At 43.4% G+C, this 24,344-nt stretch overlaps 1 protein-coding gene across 1 annotated transcript; it reads right to left on the bottom strand.

Moving 5' to 3' along the window:
- Window positions 1-693: 693 nt before the first annotated feature.
- On the bottom strand, window positions 694-23,258 carry plekhh2 (pleckstrin homology domain containing, family H (with MyTH4 domain) member 2). Its single transcript, XM_058652102.1, has 29 exons — window positions 23,121-23,258; window positions 15,505-15,567; window positions 15,265-15,414; window positions 14,651-14,734; window positions 14,451-14,532; window positions 13,928-14,116; window positions 12,609-13,555; window positions 12,024-12,099; window positions 11,857-11,951; window positions 11,441-11,600; window positions 10,926-11,062; window positions 10,738-10,851; window positions 10,098-10,184; window positions 9,796-9,954; window positions 9,614-9,694; window positions 9,310-9,489; window positions 9,046-9,154; window positions 8,335-8,447; window positions 8,004-8,183; window positions 7,254-7,351; window positions 6,004-6,181; window positions 5,497-5,652; window positions 5,318-5,415; window positions 5,006-5,147; window positions 4,743-4,879; window positions 3,780-3,909; window positions 3,106-3,192; window positions 2,838-2,987; window positions 694-1,615 (listed from the first exon to the last, which is right to left on the bottom strand). Exons 1-29 carry the CDS (start codon window positions 23,241-23,243, stop codon window positions 1,430-1,432), a joined length of 4,491 nt encoding a protein of 1,496 aa, XP_058508085.1. The 5' UTR covers window positions 23,244-23,258; the 3' UTR covers window positions 694-1,429.
- Window positions 23,259-24,344: the final 1,086 nt, after the last annotated feature.

The raw sequence follows: 24,344 nt of genomic DNA, 5'->3' as shown, positions 1-24,344 counted from the left end.
GGAGCAGTCCCTACTTAACCTTTAGTGTTCACACAAAAAGTTTAATCATTACCTTTTGTCTGTTAGTGAGCAACATAACTCAAAAAGTCATGCATTTTAAAGAAATGATTACATTTTGGTGGTGACACTCATGTGGATTTAGGATTTCCTGACAGTAAGTGTGAGATATGGGAGTGAACCTGAGCAGCCTTGGTGGAGGTTTGTGCTCTCTGAGTGCTTTCTCTGGGTTTTAATTGACTATTTCAGTTTACAAATATTTTGAAAGTACCTATTATTTGTGTGACTTCCTCTCCTAACTCTTGTCCAGTCTTACTCGATTGTTCATGCACATTTACTTTGTTTTTATTTTGACTTGATTCCATTTAGCCTCACCCAGTTTTATCCCCCCCCTCTGCGAGAGTCCTCCCTCTCTCCTCGTCTCCATAGTGACACTGGGACAAAAGTATGCCTCAAACTAGTTGAGGCAGGTTTCATATAACCTCCCCCCGCCCCTCCCCCACTGCCCTCCCTGTCTCTCTCCTCTGTGAAAGACTGCAGGAATGAGGGTGTGCCAGTTGCTGTCAGGCACCTTGTGCAGGTATCGACATGTCATGATACATTCGCGGCGACTGTGGGGCGGTCGAAGAAGGCTGATGAACTGCCTCCCAGAGGGCGTGGTTTATAATAATAAAAAAAGGGGGCAGGTAGTCAATGAGGAAGTAACCTTGACTTTATTCAAGCATTTCATTCATTATAACACAAAACTGCATTTAAATACAATTCATTTGACAAATAAATATGATACCTGATATGCTCCGCTGCACATATACAGGTGTAAAAACAATAATTACTTTTCTTTAAAAAGTACCTTACACAAAAGGAAACATGTTTTTTTTTTCCAGTTTCTTGTTAATGGAATGAGGCACTACATCTAAAAAAAAAAAAAAACAACATCCTAGTTCACCCTATTCATTTATTATCACACCTGTTCTTCATCCTCTTACCATCTTCCTTTTAATAACTTCATGACCACAGACTTCTCATACCATAACCCTGCCATACTTCCTCCTTTAAGCGACGCCGACGGAACATTGGCTGATTTGAGGCATCCACTCCACCAGTGAATGAGTGAACAATTAAAGGTTTCACAGCTCACCTGGCTGTTCAGTAACTAAAAGCACACAGGGCTCACACTCGAGGTTCGTGTCACAAGAAACTCATCACTCCTACACCTGTCACACCTGGTTTATGTTCTTCCTTTTGTTGTTCAGTATCCTCCGTTATACAAAAATAAGAGAGTTAAAAAAACACCCCAATACAATTATTTGTATTATTTCTTTCTTCGTAAAGCATCATTAAGCAAAGCTTCTTATTTGTTCAAACAATTCCTTCATTTAAAAAACAAAAAAAAGGAAAAACCATGAGATGACATTGTCCTGTTGGGTTGCCGTCACAGCAGTGTCGGGGCCTTGCTGGGTCGTCCCAGTGCTGGTGGTGATTTGCTCCTCAGCTCTTTGCTCTTGAGGCTGATGGGCTGAGCGACCATCAACGCTGGGGCAGAGAGGTGGTGAGCGGCGGCCTTCTGCTGATGGACACTGTTGATGTAACTGGAGACGAGGAGGGTGATTTCTCTGATCTGTTGACAAACCAACGTTTCAGACGTCAGAGTCACTTTGCAAAAGTGGTTCACCACCATCTGTCTGTCGGGTGATGAGCAGGAAGTCAGGAATCAAACGGCGGTGCTGATGACAGACGTGTGCACATCCACCTCTCAGTGGCATATTTTATGTTTTTATTTTGACTGAAGGAGAGAAGACGGAAGCATCACAGCACCGCTGGTAGAGTTTTTTATCGGGCTGCAACTACCGATTGTTTTCATTGATCGACTGATCTGTCGATGATTTTCTCGATTAATTGAGTACGATGATGTGGTTGAATGTCAAATTAATTCCGTTTTAATGATTCCTTTGTTATATGGAGCAAAGAAGCCAGAAGATATTCACATTTAAGGAGCCGGAAAATCAGAACGGTTGTTTTAATTATTGAAAAAAAAAAACAACCTCAAACCAATGAATCGATTATCAATTATCGTTGCAAACAAAGCTACATTTTTACGTTTGGTTTGGTTTTCTTCGTGAATCATTTGGTCTTTGCTGGACAGGTTTTGCTGCTTCAGTAACAGCTTTAAAATCCTCTGAATGTTTTCTGCCAGATTCCAGACATATATTTGTCCAGGTCATAGTTCAAATGTTTGTTTATCACAAACATTACGCCTTTATATTTTTTATATATTTTTTCTTTTTTCCTTTTTATACATATGTTTCAGTTTATATCTAGACTGTACATAGACTTGCATGCCTCTTATGTTTCTATCTTGTAACATATTCTGGAGCTGCTGAACTGTGAATTTCTCTGTGAGATGAATAAAGTATCTATCTATCTATCTATCTATCTATCTATCTTATCATACTACATGAAGGTTCTTCTCCCGACAAGCTTCTTGTAGATAAAGAAATGATCTTTCATTTTGGTAAACACTCACCGGCCACTTCTTTAGATATACCTGTTCTTCTACTTTATCATGGAAATATCTAATCAGCCAAGCACATGACAGTGGCTCAGTTCATTCAGGTATGTAAACATGGGAAAGACAACCTGCTGAAGTTCAACCAAAAAAAAAACATCCAGTGAGTTGATGTCAGAGGTCAGAGCAGAATGGCCGGACGATGATGGAACTGTATGCAGGCGCCCGTCTTTGAGCATCTTTGAGCTATATTGTTGAACTCTTCCACGATAACTTCACCAAAATAAGTGGACTCGCATAAAACAAAACGTGTACATCGCTGCGTCTCACTCACCTTTGAGTTGTCCATGGCAAACAGATGTTTATCTGTGGGTTTGTCTTTGCTGCCGTTGGTGCCAATGCTCTGTCCCAGCACCAGCATGAAGTCCTGTTTGCAGCCCCCAAATGTCATCAGGTTCTTGTAGGTATGGGACACCAGAGGTTTCTGTTTACAGGACGGTGCCGCATGTCACAAAACAAGCTCACATGTGCTCGGACTGAAGCTGCTTTGCAAAGTTATGTAGAAAACTTCATCTATATTCCGACTCATCCCAAACACTTACGACGGAGTTGTGCTCCAGAATGCTGATGCCATCCTCGTGCACGGCCAGCCAAACACGCGCACCCTGCTCTGGAGACGGAGTAATGGCCTAAAGGCAGAGAAAAACACAAGTCAGTACTTTTCCGGCTGAAACTGAAATTTGAAACAAATCTCTGCAATATAGATAGAGTAGAGTAGGAGTGTCGATGTTTTGACAGCGATGTGTGGTTATGCTCAAAATGATTCTCAGACACGAGAGGCCGTCGTCTTTAAAGGATCCATGCACAACATTCTGCCTCACAAGATCTCAGGACACACACATTGCCGAGTAGTGACTATTGTTGTTGTTATCACGTCTTTGTTTTGTAGCTGCTGGTCCGACTGAGACGACAGTTTGGACTTCAAAGAATATAAAGGTGGACTAAATCCTTAGTCAACAACACGTACAACAGTCACTACAATTCACTCGTCCTAGAGCGTGTTTAAACATGACACACACACACACACTCACACTCACACTTAATCCTTATTTATTTACTAGGTGAAACATGAGAAACATGATGCTGTTTCCATTTCTTTCCTCATCCTTTTTGTTTTTTCTTAGTTTGTATCTTGATTTGTTTCCGACACTAGTTTATGTATTGTGTTATATTGTTCGCAATATTGTTTATTTCGCACGCACGCACGCACACTTACCTCTGCTTCAAACAGTTTTGCACCAAAGAACGGCCATTTCCTAGCAACCGTCAGGTAAATCCTGACACACTCAGACAAACTTCGACCCCTGAGCGAGGCCCAGCGGGCAGAGAGACGCTGCAGTAATTGCCTGCAGAGTATAAAACCACATCCCTTTAATGCAGTCTTTATAGACAGGGGTCCAAAAGAAACAATTGTATTCATAGTTTGGTGGAATCTTGGACAGTTCGAACAAAGCCCAAAAGATGAAATAAATGTTTTCTGACTTTTCTTCTGATTGGTTTTGGCATTTGACATATTTAACTGGTTTATGGTTGATCATTTCTATAATAGAACAGTGCATGCAACAAAGAGACTCACAATACAAGAAATAATAATAAACATGATAATAGTAAACTGTGCAAAACGACTGAAACATTAATGAGACAGATTAAAGAAGCACAAGACAAAATACAGGCACAAACAAGGACATGGACAAGGTGACATGGTGACAGGTGCAGGTTTTAGACTAATTACATTCAAATTGTAAACAACAAAAATAGAGTAAGAGCTCTTTTGAGCGGCTTAGTAAATATGATTAAATAAGAGCAGATGGGAGGAGTTTCTGCCTGCTGACTGCCAACACAAACAGGATATTGAGGTTTGTGAAATGTACGCTCTGAGCTTCAATACTGACACTCAATGTCGAGCCATTCAACTCAGAAATCAAAGAAAGAACAAGGATCTGTTCTCATCTCCCATTACAGTTATTAGTATATTGACATAAACACACAAATTAAAGTTGAGACTTGGAATATGAATGTAGTATCACATATTTTATAACAATTTGAATGTGTTAAGGCTTAGGGGCTGAAGTAATGATTCTAATGCAGCCATATTCAGTATCATTTAGCCATCAATACATAAACATTAAAGCAGGAAATGTGTGTCGAGACACAGGAAGTTGTCAGTGTGTTCTGGTACCTGAGCTGTTCCTCGGTTGTGGTCTTACGGTAGTGTTTAGGGTAAAATCTTTCCAGAACCTGTTTGAGGGTTTGGTTAGACTTGGTCAGGGCTGATCCAGGAGCAGAGAAGGGACGCTCAAAATCCCCGAATTCCACCTGAACACCACAACACAAAGGTGTTTGTTCGTTTTCAAGTGAGGGTTTGGTAATATTAGTTCCTGAGAGTGACTAAAGGCAGATTGAGTAAGCAAGCGAACAGTTCAAATGAATGAAGTTTGAGACCTGAGCCAGCAGGGCGGCCATTTCCAGAGCCAGCTCCTTGTTAACAGGAAAGTGTCCGGCAACAATGGCTTCATTTGTCTGATACGCCAGGAGCAACCTCTCCCTCTCTGACTCCCCCCTGACCTGGAGAGAGAAGTACAGCCTGGGGAAAAGAAAGGAAATGAAAAACAGAAACAGAGGGAGGGAGAAGATGGTTATGAAAAAAAATAATTATTATTATATAAGTGAATGGATGAACCACATGATAATCTCTTTTGAAGACTACAATATGTGAAATGGTTCTGGTTCTGGTTCAGTCTAAAGAGTCCCTACCTGTTCTTGTAGGTGAGGCGTACAGTCCTGGCGTTCTCAGACTTGCCAGTGTGCTGCTCCTTACAGGCCTGCTCCCATTTGGAGATGATGTCGCAAATCTGCACAACACATACACAACGACTCGTGATGTTGGGAAAGGAAAAAAAAAGCCACATTCACGTGAATCGTGAATAGCGCACCTTGATGCCTCCCTGCAGGCAGTGTTCCACGTCCCGTCCAGTAGGATCGTCCGAGTACAAGCTGAAACCAGACAGGCTATTCTTTCTCATGCCAGTGTCCTGGTTTAGGCGACACTGGAACTCGTCGACTGTGGTTGAGGCGTCGAAGCTCACCACCTGTGGAGAAATGCAGAGGACGCGCATTAGCAGGGATTCAGTTCAATTCAAAAAACTTTATTGAGCCCCAAGGGGAAATTCAAGGTCCAGTAGCTTCGACATCACACTCAACATAAACAGTGTGATGAAAAAAGAAATGAATGAATAAAATGAATAAACATTAATAAAAGTTTTTAATAATAATAATTAATAAAGAGTTTGTATTTTATACTTCTTTTAGATCAATATATTATGTACATTGTAATATTTGTACTACTCTTGGAATTTGGCTGTATTTGTCATTCTAATAATAGTCATATTAATATTAATGAATATCGTTATCTGTGTTTTTGTGTGACATGTCAACATTACCTGGTATGTGTTGTTGAGGAAGTGAACGGGGACACTGAAAGGCAGTGAGTGATGGTAGGGGTTCCTCAGGAGGATTGACAGGATCTCCATACGGGACGGCCTGGCCTGTCTCTCACCCTTCTGCTGGGTGCGCTCCATGGAGCGCTGGCAGTAGATGGCATACTTACCTACCTCAGTCCTGAGCGACATAGTGATACAGAAGTGCATGAGAGGGATGGGCATTATATGAGAATAGTAAAATGTAAAAAAATGAACTAGCACAACACATTTCAGCACTAACTAATCACGTTAAACCTTTGTAGATGACATTCATTTGTGCCTTTGAAGCAATTGTGTGGATTGGAATGGAAAGCAATAAATGGACATTACTGGATTTACCTGTTAACTTAAAGCTGCAGTGTGCAACCTGTGGTGATTTTTTTTTGTTGTTCTTATTTTGCCTGGTCATGAACAGAAATGATGGGACATTATTTTTATCCCACGTCCTTCATCTAAAAAACAGCCTCTGTCAGCCGGTACTGTCGGACGTGACTGAGGGAGTGTTTGTGTGTATTCAGTGACAGGACAGGGGTGGGCGGGGCCAAGAAGCATTTATCCCGTCCAACTATTGAACAGTAGAATTTACCTTTGAAACTTTTCGCTGTTGTGTTTTCAGTCATGCACGGGAATGTCGCTGTGCAACATGAGAACAAAACTCGAAATGTTTAGTTATGCCTCTGACGTGCCACACCCTCAGTTTGAAACAGGTGTTGTCCCTTTAAAAAGGTCAATAACTTTCGACCCTTGTGTTTTTATTTACCTCAGATTTGAAAAAGGGCCTCCATGACCTTTTTCAAGGTCTCCATGACTGCACCTTACAAAATCTAGAAAATAATTTGCCAAACTACTGTACATTCAAATAAGAGGGAAAGATGATAGTAGCATGGTTTGCATAAATTATAAATATTCTTCTGTACTGCTCAAAGACCAAGCAGAGGTGTGTGTCAGTGTCACTACAGCCTCATTTAGAGTGTCAGGATTGTTAGACATCTGTGTGTGCCAACATATTAGAGATTTCAAGGGGGAACAAAATGTAATTTGCTAAGTTGATGACATGTTTTTAAATCATTAGTGTAATGCAACGCAATAATAGTATTCGTGGAAAAACAATAAGTCAATGGAAAAATTTCAGCAGGTTTCAGCAGACTTGTTTGGCAAGCCTCGCTGAATATTGTGACACATGCTTTTTGTAGAGTGTTTTTTTTTGTCACCTGGAGTCTCCGTGTCTTTTGAGATGGATCTGGAGCAGCCAGAGAAAAGGATGCTGAGGCAGAAACAGTCCGACACACAGGGCTAGAAACTGCCAACCCTAAAGAATCACACACACAAACACGCGGTCACTGCTCACATTTCTGTACAACCTCTCACGGAAGGCAAAGCGGCAGGCGTGCGACAGACTGACAACTGTGGTTGCACAATGGTTTACCATGAAACCGTTTGCCACAATTTTTGTTTTTTGATCACATTAGTCAACAACACAGCGTTTCCTGGAGGAAATTCAAAAGTTAATCACGCTATGAATCACTCTGTTGTAAAAATCATCAGGTAAAGGTGACCTTTCAACTTCAATAGCTGCCCTCTGCTGGTCAATATGACTCCAGGTGTTCTTGCTATATTTGCATACTGGCTATGGGATGTCACGTGACTAGAAGAGAACTAGACATGGTTTCAAATGAACTTTTTGAGGGCTTGGTCACTGTGCATAACAGCTCTTTTTGTATTCATGTCAACACAACAAAGGCAAGGCTCTTGAAGTGTCTAACAACACGCTGTTGACTGAAGTGATTGAAAAAGAAAGACATTACGTATTTATATGCTCAAGGCGTTTGATATATGAGTTTACTCAGCAACCCTCTGTTGATTGCACACTTCACAGCTCCACCCTGTTCTTCCTTTTGCAATTGTCCGTGAATGAATAATATTACGAGACACTGCTGACATCTTGTGGCGAGAAAGCAAACCTGCAGTGGTCCTGGGTGATTGTGCGGCTGCCTCTTGCGTGTCTGCTTGATGAGCTGGCAATACAACTCGTTCTGGAGCTCCGGGTGTGCCAGACACACCTGGAGGGCACTCTGGGCCAGCGAGACGTGGTAGTCGATAGCTGGGGCGTCAATGGCCACGTTGATGAAAAGCTGACAAGTCTGATGCACCGGGACAGAGACAGGAGGAGAGGCGACGTATGATCGAAAATACTTCAGCGGTATGAAACTGTTCAAATGAAAGCTTTTTATACACATGTTTTTACATCAATACAACGTGTCTGTGTGTGTGTGTGTATTTTTCAGTGTGAACCTTGAAGAGTTTAACAGCCTCTGTCTGCAGGGCCTGTGAAGGCAGCGTGGTGAGAGGAGACGTCAGAGCCTCTTTACTGAAACACAGCATGGGATGTCTCCAGATCTGTGAGTCTGACGGACAGAGACGTGAGAGAGGCACTAATTAGAAAGGGACACTTGAATTATGCATCGCCGAAGAAAAAGAGCAGAAAAAGTATGTATGTTTCATGTTACATGGAAATGGTTAAGAGAGAAAGACTTGATTGATTCCGTAAGGTTATCAGTTATCAGTTCAGAGATCACAAGAAGTGATTTGGTAAAATAAGCGAATGAAAATAGACAGAAGATAATGGGCTCTGTCAAGCAATACTATCAGACATGCCTTAGGGTGAGCGTTTGTGCGTATACAGCAGTAGTACTTCTATCAAAGGTATGAATTACTGCAGGTTTTGAGCAGAAGACTTGACTTCACTGTACTAGCACATTATTGCTGTTGCCTCTCCCTGTCGTGACATAGAAATTGTGTGAGCTCATTTGGCAGTGGTTTGAAAGTGTCTTATATTTAAACGTTCGGTGTGAGTAACTACATAAATCAAAGGCGTTTTGTCTGTGACTGGTGTTCGAATGTTGTCATATCTACATTGTAGATACAAGGCCGCCCTAGGAAACTTCAGCAAGTTATTAGTAAAACAAAATCAGAGACCCAGCATCATTTGTAAGAAATACTCACTTGAATCTCCATCCAACTGAAAGAGTTTTCCCACCAGTTGCTCAAACTCAGTGCCAACTTTACCCACTGTGGTGCCTGCTGCCACAGACAGATGATAAAGCCATGTGTCCTGCAGATCAAGTACGACAGCAGCAACATTTAGAAGTTTTGTTAGATAAGCCGGAGATGCATGAAAGGGGGACAGTAGGCCTGTGTGGAGTAGGCCTAACTAACTGAGCTAACTGAGTAATAAAAACAAATAAAATACAATTGTTGTGAGAGAACCTTTTCATGGCGAGACTCTATAAGCAGGTATGTGGGCCCTTGCTCCTGTGGGTGGATGGCGATGGTAAAGTGTGCTCCCTGCAAGCCCCACCCACACACTTTCAGGTCATCATCTGAATCCCGCGACCTGTCCACCTCCTCCACCCTGGCCTCCCACAGCTTGATCTGACCAAGTGGGAACTGTGAAGACAACAAAAGCAACACAGACACAAAGATTAAGCTTAAGTGCTGCACCAGATGACCACCTGTCCACGCCATGTTTTTGTCTACCCTTCCTGTCAATGCTTGCGGAGCAAAATCGTACCTTGTCCTCTTGGCTGCGGAAGTAGTACAGCGTTTTCCCAATCAGAGCACACCAAACCCTCTTAGAGTGGCCATGCTTCACCTAAAGCAAATTTGACAACATTGTGAGACTGCACTATTTACCAATAAGGGTACGTGTGTCAAGATTCATCACAGGGCAAGAGGCCATATTAGTTATTGGACCTTTATGAGCAGGCCCTTCATGCCGGGGCGAATATCTGGCTGAGTGAAGAGAGGACTGGCAGCTTTCAGTCTCAGCACGGTCAGCAGCACCCTGAGCCACTCCTCCAGTAGGTTGGGAGAGTCGGCCTTCAGGTAGTAAACACGCTTCCCAGTCACTATCTACACACCAGGGGGAGAGGAAAAAAAGAGATGAGGATAGAAAGGAAAAATGGAATCAACAAAGTTTAAATGTTTTAAACATGAGATTTTTCACATAAGTCACAACGTAGGTCTTTTTTATTCAAACATGGTGAGGTGACAACCTGGAGAACTTGTTTTCCCTCTCCGCGGACGATGCTGCTGGTGGCGTTGACCTCGATTTGACCTTGGGGTTTCCTGATCACATCACTCTGTGGGAGAAAGAGATTTGATCCACTAAGAAATCCTTAATTGGGTTTTTAGGCATTTCAAGGGATAGTTTTGAAATGTGGTTGTATGAGGAGGTGACACATCAGTCAGCTCTGCCTGAGCTGAGTCTGCCCCCTGCTGGCTCCCTGGGCTGAGAACCAGCATAATGTCAGGTATGGCTTCCGGCAGTACAATGTACAATACCTTCCAAATATGGCTGCTGCTATATGTCACCATTAGACAGACTTTACCAGCTTAAACAAGTTTGTAAACTTGCTCACTCTCCCACAGTAACTTACTGAGATAGTGAACCAACAGTGAATCAGTAACTCCTGTTTTCCAGGATGTATAATTGCTGATTTGGTTGATTTTTATTTGAATGCTGCCACACGGTGACAAAATTGGCACGCGGTGGGCACGGCAAAGTCAGTCCTGCCCATGTGTCTATGCATCATACAGCCACATTTCCTTAAACCTGAACTATACCTTTATACTGAGCACAACATTTAAGAAAGTGAAGTTGAATATTGAAGCAAGAAAATGAGTAAAACCCACAGGCGACTTAAAGTAGAGCAGCTCTCCATCTTTGAGGACAAACCAGCGCCTCTTCCAGGTTTTCTTCCAGGTCTTTACCATTTTCAACAGGTAGCCTGACTTCTCCATCGGCTCCTATGAACAATGCAGGAGGTCAGAGCCTCTAACTAACATGATGTATTTCAAGTGACACCCTGACAGACACTCACACTCTTGCCATTGTCACTGGTTGCAGAGCAGGTCTTGGGCAGTTTGTGCTCTGGTTCGAAGCAATCTGTGTCTGTGGAGTAGGCATCAGGCGGGATGGCATAGTCACTCTCTGATGTCATTGAAGACATGGATACAGCTGGTGGAGATGCAGAGACGTGGAAAGCGTGAGAGTTCGTACATACACATTATGAATTTGGCACATCTGTCAAAGTATTTACTCTTTCAGATTGTTGTGTTTTGTTACGCATATTGTCTATCATGTGTTTTTTATTATGTTGTATTGTACGTTTTTTTTTTTTTTTTTTAACAACGATGGTGCGTCCTTTGCCAAATTTCCGCAAGTGGGATGATGAGGTTGGACAATGATGAAATGCTACGATGTTACCGAACTATAATTTAATATTTCTTAATGAAATCAAGAAGTTCTATAGCAAGTATCGGATTAACTAAATGCCTGTTTTTTTATGCTCTTTTAACAGCCGTGTTGTGGCACATGTGTCTCTTTGTCTTCTACCTCTCTTGAGAGAGCGTGGGCTGCCTGGGCTGCTGTCTTTGCGGGAGCTGGACGAGGTGCGGGAGCTACAGATGGAGCCGTCCTCCTCCCCTGAACTAGATGATTCCTCAGAGCTGGACGACTCATCTGAGAATGGACTGCTGCTCAGTAGAGTGGCTTTCTGTGAAGACACAGTGGAGATATTTCGATTAGATATTTGCAACTGCTTGACTAAAAACAAAGGACTGAAAAACACAAGAATATTGCAGAGACACAGAACCACCTGTGCTAAAAATGATGCTAAAAAGAAAGAAATGAACTGATATTACTTTGAGGCATTGACAGACCAGGCCTATATTAAAATGAACCTCATTAACATCTTTACAGACCAATTAAAACTGTAGGGAAGCACAAAATCAGTCTTCAGCTATACTTACCCCCTTCAGAGTAGTATAAACGGGTGTTGTCATGTTTTTATAGACAAGGGATGTGTACATGACAAAGGCAGGGTAAGAGGACTGGAGAGAGGGGTCTGCAACAAAGATCACAGCTTACATTAACCAGGAGTTAAAATGAAAATGCATCAAACGTGTGTCTGACTTACCTTTGCTGGCAGGGTCTGTGCACGAGGTCTCAGACAGTCTGATGCCTGACTTAGCCACAGCATAGATGCGACTCTCCTGTGAAGAAACTTTGCTCATTATCCACCAGTATATAAAAACACACACACACATTAAAACCGTGAGAAAGCATCTGTTAGTGTATAACCTTAAATATACTGTACTAGCCCAACAGATGGTAATCATTTTGTAACGTTGGAGGCATCATGTGAAGATGTGGTGTGTTATTTACAAGGCATGTGTCAGTGAGGCTGGATACTAAACGTTTAATGGCGCCGACTTTCAGTCAAATTGTGCCTAAATTTGGTTCTCACTGCCTGACAACTCACACTCAATTGTTCTGACTAAAACTACGTTTTTTTTTGTTATTATAAGACAGTAAACTACAGAAAAAAGAGGTACCACAGCATAACAATTTTAACATACCAGTACCAGTATGAATTCAAATATGATCCTATCAGTCCAGTGTCTTCCAATGCACTATTTTAAGACTTTAGCAGTAGACGCACATTAACAATGTTCAAGTGACACGACAGACGCGTCTTTAATGGACAGCTGGACGTTCTTACCCAGGAGGGCAGTCTGTGTAAAGGCGGGGTAGGAGGTGTGTTGCCAGGTGCCGACAGATCACAGTCTGGTGCACCAGGTTCAGCTGAAGCCTGCGAGAAGGGCACAGTTGACCCAACATGTGTGCTAGAGGGGGCTTGAGTGACCATGTCCCTGCTCGTCTCCATGGCAACCTCCCGCTCATAGTCAAGGTCAGTTTCCTGCGGCCGGTAGGGGCGCAGCATGCTGAGGGCGTTGCGTGATTGTCCGTGGGCTGTCTCTGAGCTGACTGAGGGCTGGCTCAGGTGCTTCTTGGCCAGAGACACATTCATCAAGCCAAACCCCACTGGTGTGCGCAGGCGTGGCTGTTTGGGTGAGGCAAGGTTGTCCCTCAGGTCCTGGGGCGGGGTGGGTCGCTTAGGTGTCAGGGCAAGGGTGAGTAGTGGGCTGGGAGTGTTTGGTTCACTGGAAGAAGATGAGGAGTCAAGTCTTTGTGACTGGAATCGCTTGTTGAGCTCTTCAGAGTTGCTGTCCTCCAGTTTGGCTCTGAGTGCCTCCTGCTCCTCCTCCTCCCCCTCCTTACCCGACCCTACAGTCCCATCTGACTGTCCCAGTAGGCTGAAGCTGGGCCGCTCTGCTCGCTGCATGTCATCATCAAACAGAGAGCTGCTGTCGTCGGACGCTGTCAGGTAGGTCTCGCTGCCTGGACGGCTGAACTCCAGACCACACACTCCCTCTCTGCCCTCACAGCCTCCTCCTCCTCCTCCTCCTCCTCCTCCTCCTCCTCCTCCTCCCTCCCCCTCTGATGCAGCACTGGAGAGCACAGAGGAGACACCACGAGACTCAGCTCCACTTCCATCCTCAGCCAGGCCTTCAGATGCACTGTCATCCTCTACAGGAGGACACAGAACCTGATCTGGTCTGTGGACTTCACCATCTGCCTCTGGAGAAGCAGTCTGCTTATTCTTCACTGTCAAGGCAAACATGAAAATATGTACATTAATAATTTCTACTTGATGTGCTCATTGTGTGTGTGTGTTTGTCTTATAAGACTATCCTTTATTAGTCACACAACAGGGACAATTGCAGTGTTACAGTAGCAGATAGTGATAGAAAAAAGAATAATAAATACAGTATAGACACACTCTTCTAGTCTGACTGAGGTTTTGGCCTCTACAATAAACCCTGTAAACTACAGCAAGTGGTTTAGCAGTGAAAAACTTTCCCTATAACGCCACAGATATGACTTAGTGGCAAAAAATGTTGTACAAGTCACGTTCCATTTCTTCTTTTCTGATTTCATCAGGCACATTTCCACGGCTGTAACTGTGGGACGACTCACCAGCTTCCCCGCTGCCTTCGGCCTCTTCCTGGCTGCTGAGCGTTCTCTGGGAAGGTGCCGGTCCTGTGAGGACCTGAGGATTCTTCCCTCTCACCTGGAAACAGCCGAACGTGAGGCTGCTGAGACGCTGGGCCTCACCTGGTCTGATGAGCGCGCCTCGTCCACCGCCACCACACCTGTGCTCAAACGCTGCAAACACACATAATGTCTCAGCGGTAAAACAAACATCCCCCCTTCCCTCTTTCACGATTGTTTGCTTATACTTAATTCTATTTAATTTACATCTATGTACATTCATTTTTTGTGGCATTAATTAACCAGCAATGGAATTTTTTACTGCTATTATTGAATTGTTTGAGTTGGTTACTTTGTCGGTCAGAGAAGATCCAGTATTTGTGAGATTCCTACTTTTCCAGTTCATTAGCATTGTTTTAACAGACTATTATTTAAAGTACATGGACAATTTAGTCTGCTTCATTTCTTCAGGGATACATATATAAGCAAACTAGGATGGCATCCTTACCCTGCACTTGATTCTGTAGCTCCAGAATCTGAGCTGCCTGTTGCTTGTTGGTTTCTCTTAATGCAGCGTTCTCCACCTCAAACTGAAGGATAAACATAATCAGACATTAATGAACTTAACCCATCTTTTAAAGTCTTTTTTTTTCCATCCATAAAAAACAGACGTGGGCATGTTTATATGTAATAAGATGACAATAATACCTCGGACAACTTCAGCATCACCCACTCCTTGATCTTAGCTGCTTTCTCCTCCACTGTTTTGGCATCTTGAATTCGGGTCTGTTTCTAGTAGAAGGAAGAGGTGGGATGCAGAGACATTTAAGTTTCTCTCAAAATACAAAGACACCAGAGAGAAATGAACACAGATGAAATGAGCCACTGAATTGCATTCAAATGGAAAATTGGTGCAGAGAAAAGTCCTCTCAAATGCATCCAAAAAGCAGGTTTACTGTAAAAAGCACAGATGAGCTCAGGAAAGCTGCAAATTCAATGTTATAATAAACACAGTATTCATAGCAAAAAATCCTGTTTCTGTGTCCTTCACACGCTGCTTAAACAAAAACATCTTCCCTCTCTCTCTACCAAGCTGAGGTTTGAGCATCTAAAATTATTTTCCAAATTCCCAGAGCATGACAGCAGCTTTTATCCAGCTGCACAGCAGACAAATTAGACTTTCATTACTCAAACCTAAGAGGAAAATGTGTGGTTGCGTGTGTGTGTGAGGACAAAACTGTGTGCAGCATTTAAAAAAAGTAAAAACATCCACTCTTGCTACATCTATTGCTCTGATGAGATTCCCTGTGTCCGTGTTTTACCTGCTCCTCCAGCTGTTGCTCCAGCTGCCGGATGACGTCGTCCTTCTCCTGCACCAAGGTCTCCAGCTCCTGGCAGCGCTGAAACAAATGCACCTCAGAGTCTGCGGACTGACCATCTGGAGCCTTCAGCTTCTCCTCCATCCACTCCACCTTTAATCACCACACATACAAACGGGTGGGCAAACGGGCAACGCACACTGGACTGAGTACAGGTGAACAGTGTTGTGCTGAGGAGCCTACCTGCTGGTGAGCAGTGAAGGCCCGTTTTTCTGCATCGATCACCTGCGTCTCCAACTGCTGAATCTAGGAAAGCAGGAATAAAACACGTTCCTTTGTCAAAATATCCTCTGCTTGTGTTTCTAATGAGTCGAGGAACACGCGTCACATGGTGACGCTCTGAAACCTTTTCACGTGGAGGTGAAGTATCAACTCCACGTCTGTCCCAAGCCAAATACAACAGCACCAAATAAAGACAAAGAAAGCTGCGCGCTACAGACGTAATGAGAACTTGAGTTAAGATAACACGGCTACGCCGGAGCGGCGCAGATGCTTTTCAGCATCTGGACATTCTCCATTGCACATGACTCACACGGAGAATCAGAATTAGGTTAGGATACATTTTTCAACACCGGCATTATAGCAAGTTTCTCATATAAAATCTCTTTCTTTGTAAGTGGTGGCTTTGTGAATTTACACCACATGATATCAGCTTCTACAGCCTGTAATTACACACACTTATGCTCATATTTTGCTTGTGCTCTTTAAATGATCTCATAAATGAACTATAATCATTGCGATCTTCCTGCGTTTGTGTTGTCGGAGCATTAATAAAGTAGAATTACAGCCTTGAAGAAATGCCATTAATGAATTCTTGATTTGTGGCTGAGAACAGTGCAATAACTAAACACTTAATCAAGTAAAAAGCTCTCGGTTCTTCTCGACGTTAACAAAACGGAAACAAAGAGGCAGTTTTACTGTTGCATGTAAAACCTTTAACCAGTGACATAATGACGATGAGGTATCACATCTACAGCAGCTACAACCAGCTCTTTGTGCGTGATGATCAGAGGCCGGCATGTGGAACCTGGTAGCAGAGTGTTAAAACTACAGCAACATGAAAAAGGTCATGCAGGCTACAACCCTCCACTCGTGCACGCACATTACACAGTTACACAGATGCTGACACACACACGCACACACACACACGACTTACTCATACACAAAGATTAAAAAAAAAAGCACAGGGATGGAGGAACGAGGGATGGTTTTATGAGACAACATTCCTCTGAAATTCCTCAGCTCGAAGTGGCCGAAGAATCGGAGAAACCAGTGTCTTCTGAGGAAACGCCGGAAAACCTCAGCAGCTCCACTGAGGAAAATGCCGACGGAAATTCTCAGCGGAGAACTTTATGCTGTTTAGCTTCAGTACATGACATGTGCAGTACATCACAGCCCCTGTGGACCAAATGGCTCACACACAAGAGAACGGGATGTGGACAATGACACTGAAGGTACGGTATAATATACATCTCCTGCACCATTGTGATGTCTTAAACTATGATATGTAAAACCTATATAAAATAGGTTGAAGTAGAAGAGTCAAATGGCTAAAGATGATAGAATTGATACATTATAACAAAACATACACTAAAAACTGTTTTATTAAGCAACTGCATTCTCAATGACTTGGTTATTATAGACAATTCCTTGGGTGTGGATCTCCTTCACCTCAGCTCACTAGCCCCTCCTTCTCCTCAGCCACTCCCTGCTCATTAGTCCAACTCGCCCCACCTGTTGCACTCAGCTGCCTCTGATCACCAATCAACTCTATGTTGCCAGTACTAGTCTCGCCAGCGTTATTTGGATTGATTCTCTAGTACCGACCCTGCTCGTCCTTGACCTGCCTGGTCTGTCTCTGCCCCCGACAACAGCTTCAGCCTGCTTCCTGCCTGTCTTCTGCCTGCTTGTTCCAGTGGTGGAACAGTCCTGCACCGGACCTGTCATCTCCCTTGTGTGGGCTTGTCATCTTGGGCTCAAGGAGTTCCCTCTGCTTTCCACGGTACGGATCTCCAGTAAGCCCAGCTTCTCATCGTGGGGTTTTCATTGAACATTGTGCTGAATAAACGTTGTTTATTCATATAAGGTTGGAACCCGTTTTCAGACGCGTTTCAAGGACACCGCAAACGAATAATGTGACATTGATTCTATTTTAAAAGACAGGTGTGATGCTACTAAAAACACACACAAATAAAGACTGAGATAGAAAGACATTTAAAGGCCAACTGAAGAAAATGTGTTTCACTAATTCTGAGGAACTTCCTCCATCCAAGTTCTGACATTGTTTTTTTCCTTGTATTCTGACCTCAACAGGATTGGAAAATGCTGTTGGCGTACAAGCTCACGTCATGATGCACTTTAATGTCACCAACTACTTGGTGTCCGCAGAGGTTCCTTAACACGCGCTTTAGAAATCAACATCCAGTTCTGGTTCATATTCAAACTGTGTGTAAACTGTCGGAAAAACCGTATGTGGCCTCAGGTTGGAGACTGGCATGCCTGTGCTCCAGTTTTCCCTCTGCTTCTGTTCACTTCCAGAAGCCAAAAGAAAATGAACCCAGACTCAAAAGCAGCCACACCCTGCAGGAGACACTAACTCTTTCCACTGCACAGCATTTTCTGGACCAAAGTGGAAGCAAGACCTTTAATGCAGCCACTGCTCCACTTGTCACTAAATTTTTTTTATTTTATTTTTGTAAATTATTAGGGTTTTAGAAGTATTGTAGCAACATATCGTAACGTTTGAGCTAATATAAACTGCAGTGAAATATCAAGACGAATGACCACAGGGACCTGTGACCCCTCTGCATGAAACTTTTGATCTATTTCTATAGTTACTCACTGTGCAAACCACAGAAACACACACAGATCACTTTCACCTCAAGTTCTGATTAAAAGCAGATGCAGAAAAGGTTAATCTCTCTCTCTCTGTCTCACACACACACACATTACTACTACTACTACTATATAGGTTGTCTGCTGCACCACAAACCCCATGTGCCTTGCTCAGTTACAGATATAGCATCTGGCAAAGAAGAGCTCGTTAATTACAGGGCATGTATTCTGTACGCTACAGCTGAAGACGACATGCTCTCTCTCACACACACACACACAGTCTAATGATAACGATATTCTCCCCTGTACTGACTGTAAGAGGACGTGTGTTTTACTCATTCTCTATATTAAATATAGGATAAGTCACTAGCAGCTGAGATGAGCAATACAATGTAAGAGTTATACTCCATGGCCCATTACCTGCTCCCTACACTCAAGTACAGTATGGCAACCCGTGCTGCTCTAATGTGTCCACATCTGTCACACACACACACACACACACACACACAAACACTCACGACCTCTCTCCTCCTCGCCCCATGACCTCTGAACAAAGCTCTATCATCTCTTATATTGAATTCCCTCTTCAGATTCAAAACCAGTTCAACTTCCATTCCTGGAATTCCACAACTAGTGCTCTGTGGCCAACCTCCCCCTGAACTCCATCCCTCCCTCTGTCCCTCCCTCCCTCCCCCATCACTCCATCCACAGCCAGACAGCCAGCTCACAAAGCCTCCCTCTGTAGCCACTGCATAACGTTTACCTACAATTATACAGGTTTCACACCAAATACTTGTGGGTCAAATATAGCTACAGTTTGGGCTTATTCTCTGCTCGCCGGTGCCTGAAACTTGTTTTCACAACTTGATTTCTCTATGAATCAGATCTTGACATGCAGGCGACTGCGACCATCGTGATTGATCTGACTCAGTTCAACCCCGCATATACACGTGGGTGGACGCTTTGTCTCTTTCTAAATGTGGAATCGATCATCATGGAGGGCCGACGTGAAACATGTCACAGATTCAGTTCATTCAATTGAACCATTTTGGCTTAATCACACATTCACAACCCTGCTACTGTAAATTCTACCTATAGTACCAAATGTACATCAATCTGTTTTTTTTTTAATACATAAACAATTCATTGGAATGATATACTTTGTGAGCTTGATGTTTAAAGATTAAATCCTCCATCCCAGTCGCTTTAAAGATCAGTACAATAGCAATTCTTTTTAACTTGTTGGGTCACACCTTTCATAGAGTTCCTGTCTGCTCACGCTTGATAGTTTATGTTTGTAGAAATAAGATATGAGGATCACATTTATTCCTCACAGGGAAAAACGGACAGTGTCAGTCAGTGAGCGAGCGCAGGGAGGAGGACAGAATCATGAAGTATAACACACATGGCGTCTTTGTCTCCACCAAGAGATGTGTGGCACCAGTGTTACAGCTGGAGGCCACGCTGGCCAAAACTAACGTCCCACCCCAAATAGCTGCACCACACACATGCACGCACGCACACACACACACTTGAAAATGTACAGGATCAAATCTACAATAGTGTCTGGATGAATTTAAATTCTTTGATACACTCAGATGCACATACAGAATAACTCACTTCTGGTCCAACACACGCACACAGACTATCTACTAAACTAAAGGGTATTTCCTTCTGTGGGGCAGCTCAGTCTTTACACAAGGCTTTATTTTTTTCTTCATTCCGCCCTGCCCTCTCTATACTCTCTCACAGGCTTTCGAGGATTTCAGTAATCTGCCAAACCCAGCTGTAGTCAAGTAGTTCATGAAACAGAAAGTCAACTAAATTAGAGGATTCAAAATGTCTTACAATAGCTGGCATTTCTATTTTTAGTAATTGTGAAGTTAAAGCAGGAAATCTCACGTTTGGAATCTACATGAATAATTATTATCATCATGCCAAGGAAATTATGCTTTAATTAGTATTTGTTTGTACGTGTTTACGCTCACTTAATCTCTTAATTAACATTTAAAGTAATCATTACTTTCATGAAGACCCTTCTGTAAAGATCTGTTAGGAAAACCTGTTGGTCATAAAGTGGAGCAGTGAATTTATAAAACCATTGACAGATTAACTACGTGTCAGACATCAGTCAATAAATAACAACCAGAGTGCCTCAGAGCCCACCTCCACAACGAGACACGAGGGGGGATTTTGCTGTGACGTGTGTATATATATATATATATATGTAAGCGCCCACGCAAGGCTTTAAAACAACAAGCTCAGGGCTGAGTTGGTGGGAGCCTCAATGGAGAGGAAAACCATCAGCAGGGGTCTGTGGATAGCAACATGATGATGAGTTCATGGCATCAAGAGGTCAGTGGGCACAATGGTGATGGGTCACTCGATAATAATGGCACCGTAGAAGTGATTTATTGTGAACAGTGGGCGGAGCATAGGACCAGATATTTACATTTACATTTAAAGGAATGTTTCACTGATTTGCATTTAGCTTATAGCGGTAGTATTTTTTAAAAATCGTGCTTCGCAACCTCAGTTTCCCCTGAGTTGGAGAAATATATTCATTCTTTTGTTTGCTACGTGCCCACCAGTGAAACTTGGTCCTGTTAGCGTAACTGTTAGCAAAGAAGGCGGACACTTTTTACATTCTAGGAATGAGGTCCCGTCTCCCTACGAGTGGGTCTAAAAAGTGCCCACAAGTTTCACTGGTGGGCACGTAACAAAAAAAAGAATGAAGATATTTCTCGACTCGGGGAAACTGAGGTTGGGAAGCACAATTTTTCAAAAATACTAGGCCTATTCAAGTAATACAAATTGGTGAAGATTTATTCCTTTAAGCATTTAGCAGACGCTTTTATCCAAAGTGACTTGCATAAGAGGAATAAGCTACATAGAAGAAAATATACATAGGAATTCACTAGATAGGAACAGTGGACTAAGTGTAGGTAAGTGCTAAGACATGAAGTGTCTTCATGAGCTTCTTGAAGACAGACAGGGACGCCCCTGTTCTGGTAGTGCTCGGTAGGTCATTCCACCAGCATGGAACGACACACGAAAAGAGTGTGGTTTGCCTTGTGCGTGGTGTTGGCACCAAATTTTAATTTATGTGTTAAATAGACAAGAATTACAAGCTACAGTGGAGTGCACATCAGTGTCTTTGGTATGCTATCCTGCGTTTATTTAATGGTGCGTTTCACGATTTCATTTGAACCTGTCGAATAGGACGGATGGGGAGAGACGTTCACATGTTCTACACAGCCTGCAAAAACCTACCAACGCCAAATCTGTCTTCCAAGTCTCTCCGGGAGCTTGTTTTGCTGTCCAGCTGAGCTTACTTTGACTCTGTAATTGACTGGAGCTGGGTCAATCCCGTCATGCAGTGCGCGGCGGAGCCCTGTGGTCAGACTGCTGTTTACATTAGAGCTCTAATCAGCATCCCCCGGAGAGCAGCTTCAGATCTAGGCCACGGAACAGTTTGGGCCAGCCCAGTGCCGAGCAGCTGGGAGGGACAGGCTTCTCTGTCCCCAACGACCAGACACACCACAACTCACGTCTTCCTGTACTTAAAAGGACTTACGTACATGTTGTACGATCATAGGCCGTGTACAGAAATGGACGTAGTCTTAGGGTTGCAAAAAGAAAATCGTGTTGTCGGCGTTGCCGTGTCATTTTTGGACGCATAATGTTCACAGATACTGGTGTCCACTCATAATGTGTCGTGCTTTATCGTCTATTTCCTATAAATTGAGGCATCATTCACAAAACTGACACCATGTGCTATTGAGACTTAAACCTATCAATTAAGAGTATAACTTCTTTAGGAAAATGTTTACTGACATTATAAATCAAGTGGGGAGTAGACTGATTTTACCATAGACTTCCATTCAAATTTTGCCCCCAGCCTTTTTATTTGTGGACATGAACTCTGGATAAAGTTGGGTCCAGACATTCTTCACATATAATGAACGCAGTGCGAGATTGTCTCGGTGAATTATGTTCACAACAGCAGGAGAATCTCCAGAGAAGCAGCACCTGGTTAGAGCGTGCGGGTGGCAGAGTCATCGCCCTCTCATTCAATGAGCTTCTCCTGCTGCATTCTCACACGACCTCACCTGGACATTTGCCTTAGATCAGATTTGTGAGGTGGAAGGAGAACTTCTGAGGACATTCTCCATTCTTCCATTCTCACTTTAAGTCCCCGCTGGACAATCTCTAAACAATTCCCGATTCAAGTGCAGGTCTGAAAGCAGCTGCAGAGGCCAGTAGTTTGAGTTTCTGTAGGTGGTAAGCTGCTTTTGTCAAGTTTGGTTTTATGAACTGCCTGGGCAGAAAAACATCTGGGGAATTGATAGGAGTGCATTACTGCAGTGGTGCGAGTTTAATACCCATTAAAAAAGGCACAGCCTTTCCTAATCTTTCTTTATGAGCCAGAGGACTTAAGTTTTCTTCTATTTCAAAGACATCATTCTCCAGCTGTGGAACAAATATTCTCCTCCCATGAAAAAGAAATCAACAGCCCACAATGTGACTGAATCGTGCGATAGGATGTTTGGATTGTATCGGATGTTACATTTCTATCTGTCCGATATTCGATCCAGTGATTTTTGACCAGTAATGGACTGATATTGAGTATCGCATCGGCTCATCCCTAGGCTGGTGTGCCCCTGAGCAAGGCACACACTCCCTCATTGCTCCCTGGGCACAGATAAGTGGCCGCCACTGCTCCTGTGCCACGTTCTGTTCACTGCTGCCTTCCATCCTCTAGCCTCCAAATTCCAACTCCATTTTGAAGGACAAACATGCAAGTCAGGAACATGAGGAGCCATCAGAACCTCCTATTTCGCCCACGATGACGAAGTTCATATTGAAACAGTCACAATCAACAGTTCGACTCTCAATGACGATGCAAAGAGGATGAGTTTTGTCTTTGTGTGATGAAAAGCGTAAAGTTTACTTGAACCAACTTTGTCAGCGGTGAGTTCTCGAATCTTGATGATCTGCACTCTGAACTTCATGAGCAGAGCCTCCAGGACCGTACACTTTTCCTTCCAGTCCTCCTGGCTCATGGTCTCCTCCCCATCCGCCATACTGGCCGATCTGCTGTAAGACAGATAGATTGAGGGAGAGAGAGAAGTGGAACAGAGAATAAATATATGTAAATAGTAGTGCAGCAATCTCCTAAAGGCTTCCTGTGTGAACATTTCCTTTTCAATTTCCTCCTTGTGAAGGAGATCAGAGATCAGGGAAAAAGAAAACCACCGTGAAGCTGGTCAGGATTCAGAGTTTTGCTAAAAGGCACCTCTATAGTATGTATGTCTGTTGACACGGGCGCTGTGACTGTAATCCCCAGGGATGATTGTCTTTTCTGACTGAGAGACAATAACAGGACTGACGCACATTTGTGTTATTACTGCACCAGAATAGGTTTGATTGAGAGATTTCCACCACATGGAACACACACACACACACACACACGCGTGCGCACACCCACACACACACACACACACACACACACAGAGAGGGTTTGTTGTTGTTGTATAAACGCATTGCTACCATTCCAGGGTTGAGTTGAACCAGCGTGGGCAGTGGGTGTATCACTTCTGCCTGACCAAACAGTAAAACTCCACTGGTGCTCCAAAACACCTCACTGCCCTCCCCGGGCCAGATCTGCATCATGTTTTCCAGAGAAAACAGACTGTGGGGGGGGGGGGAGAAGAGTGAGAGTGAGAGAGAGAAGGAGAGAGAGAGAGATGAAGATCTTAGATGAAGGAGGAGGAGGAGGAGGAAGATAGAAGGCCTGGGTTTCTCCTCTATGTAATAACCTCTCATTAGCATGGCCTCCTCACAAAGAGACTGCAAACATATGTAGAGACTAGAGAGACATATAGAGAGAGAGAGAAAAGAGAGAGAGAGAGAGGGAGAGAGAGAGAGCGAGAGAGAGAGAGAGAGAGAGAGAGCGAGAGGGAGAGAGAGAGAGCGAGAGAGAGAGAGAGAGAGAGAGAGCGAGAGGGAGAGAGAGAGAGCGAGAGAGAGAGAGAGAGAGAGAGGCCATAAACTGTTTCAACAGGCTTGTTTTTTTTCTGCTTGTTTCCTGTGGTATAATCATAGACAAAGGAAAAAAGAAACCCACAAAACAACATCAGCAACTGACTGCAAAGATGTACATACTGTATACATACTGAAGAAGA

The sequence above is a fragment of the Solea solea genome, chromosome 15, assembly GCF_958295425.1.
Source record: "Solea solea chromosome 15, fSolSol10.1, whole genome shotgun sequence".
Classification (NCBI taxonomy): domain Eukaryota; kingdom Metazoa; phylum Chordata; class Actinopteri; order Pleuronectiformes; family Soleidae; genus Solea; species Solea solea.
This window is presented reverse-complemented; position numbering and strand designations above follow the sequence as displayed.

What these genes read in the sequence shown, in the direction of transcription:
- plekhh2 (XM_058652102.1), bottom strand. Translation starts at nt 23,243, where the DNA reads ATGGCGGATGGGGAGGAGACCATGAGCCAGGAGGACTGGAAGGAAAAG. An exon ending in GCTACAGAATCAAGTGCAGG is followed by an intron (nt 14,117 to 14,450) that starts GTAAGGATGCCA and finishes GTGTGTTTGCAG; the next exon opens with CGTTTGAGCACAGGTGTGGT. An exon ending in TTGCCATGGACAACTCAAAG is followed by an intron (nt 1,616 to 2,837) that starts GTGAGTGAGACG and finishes GTTTGTCAACAG; the next exon opens with ATCAGAGAAATCACCCTCCT.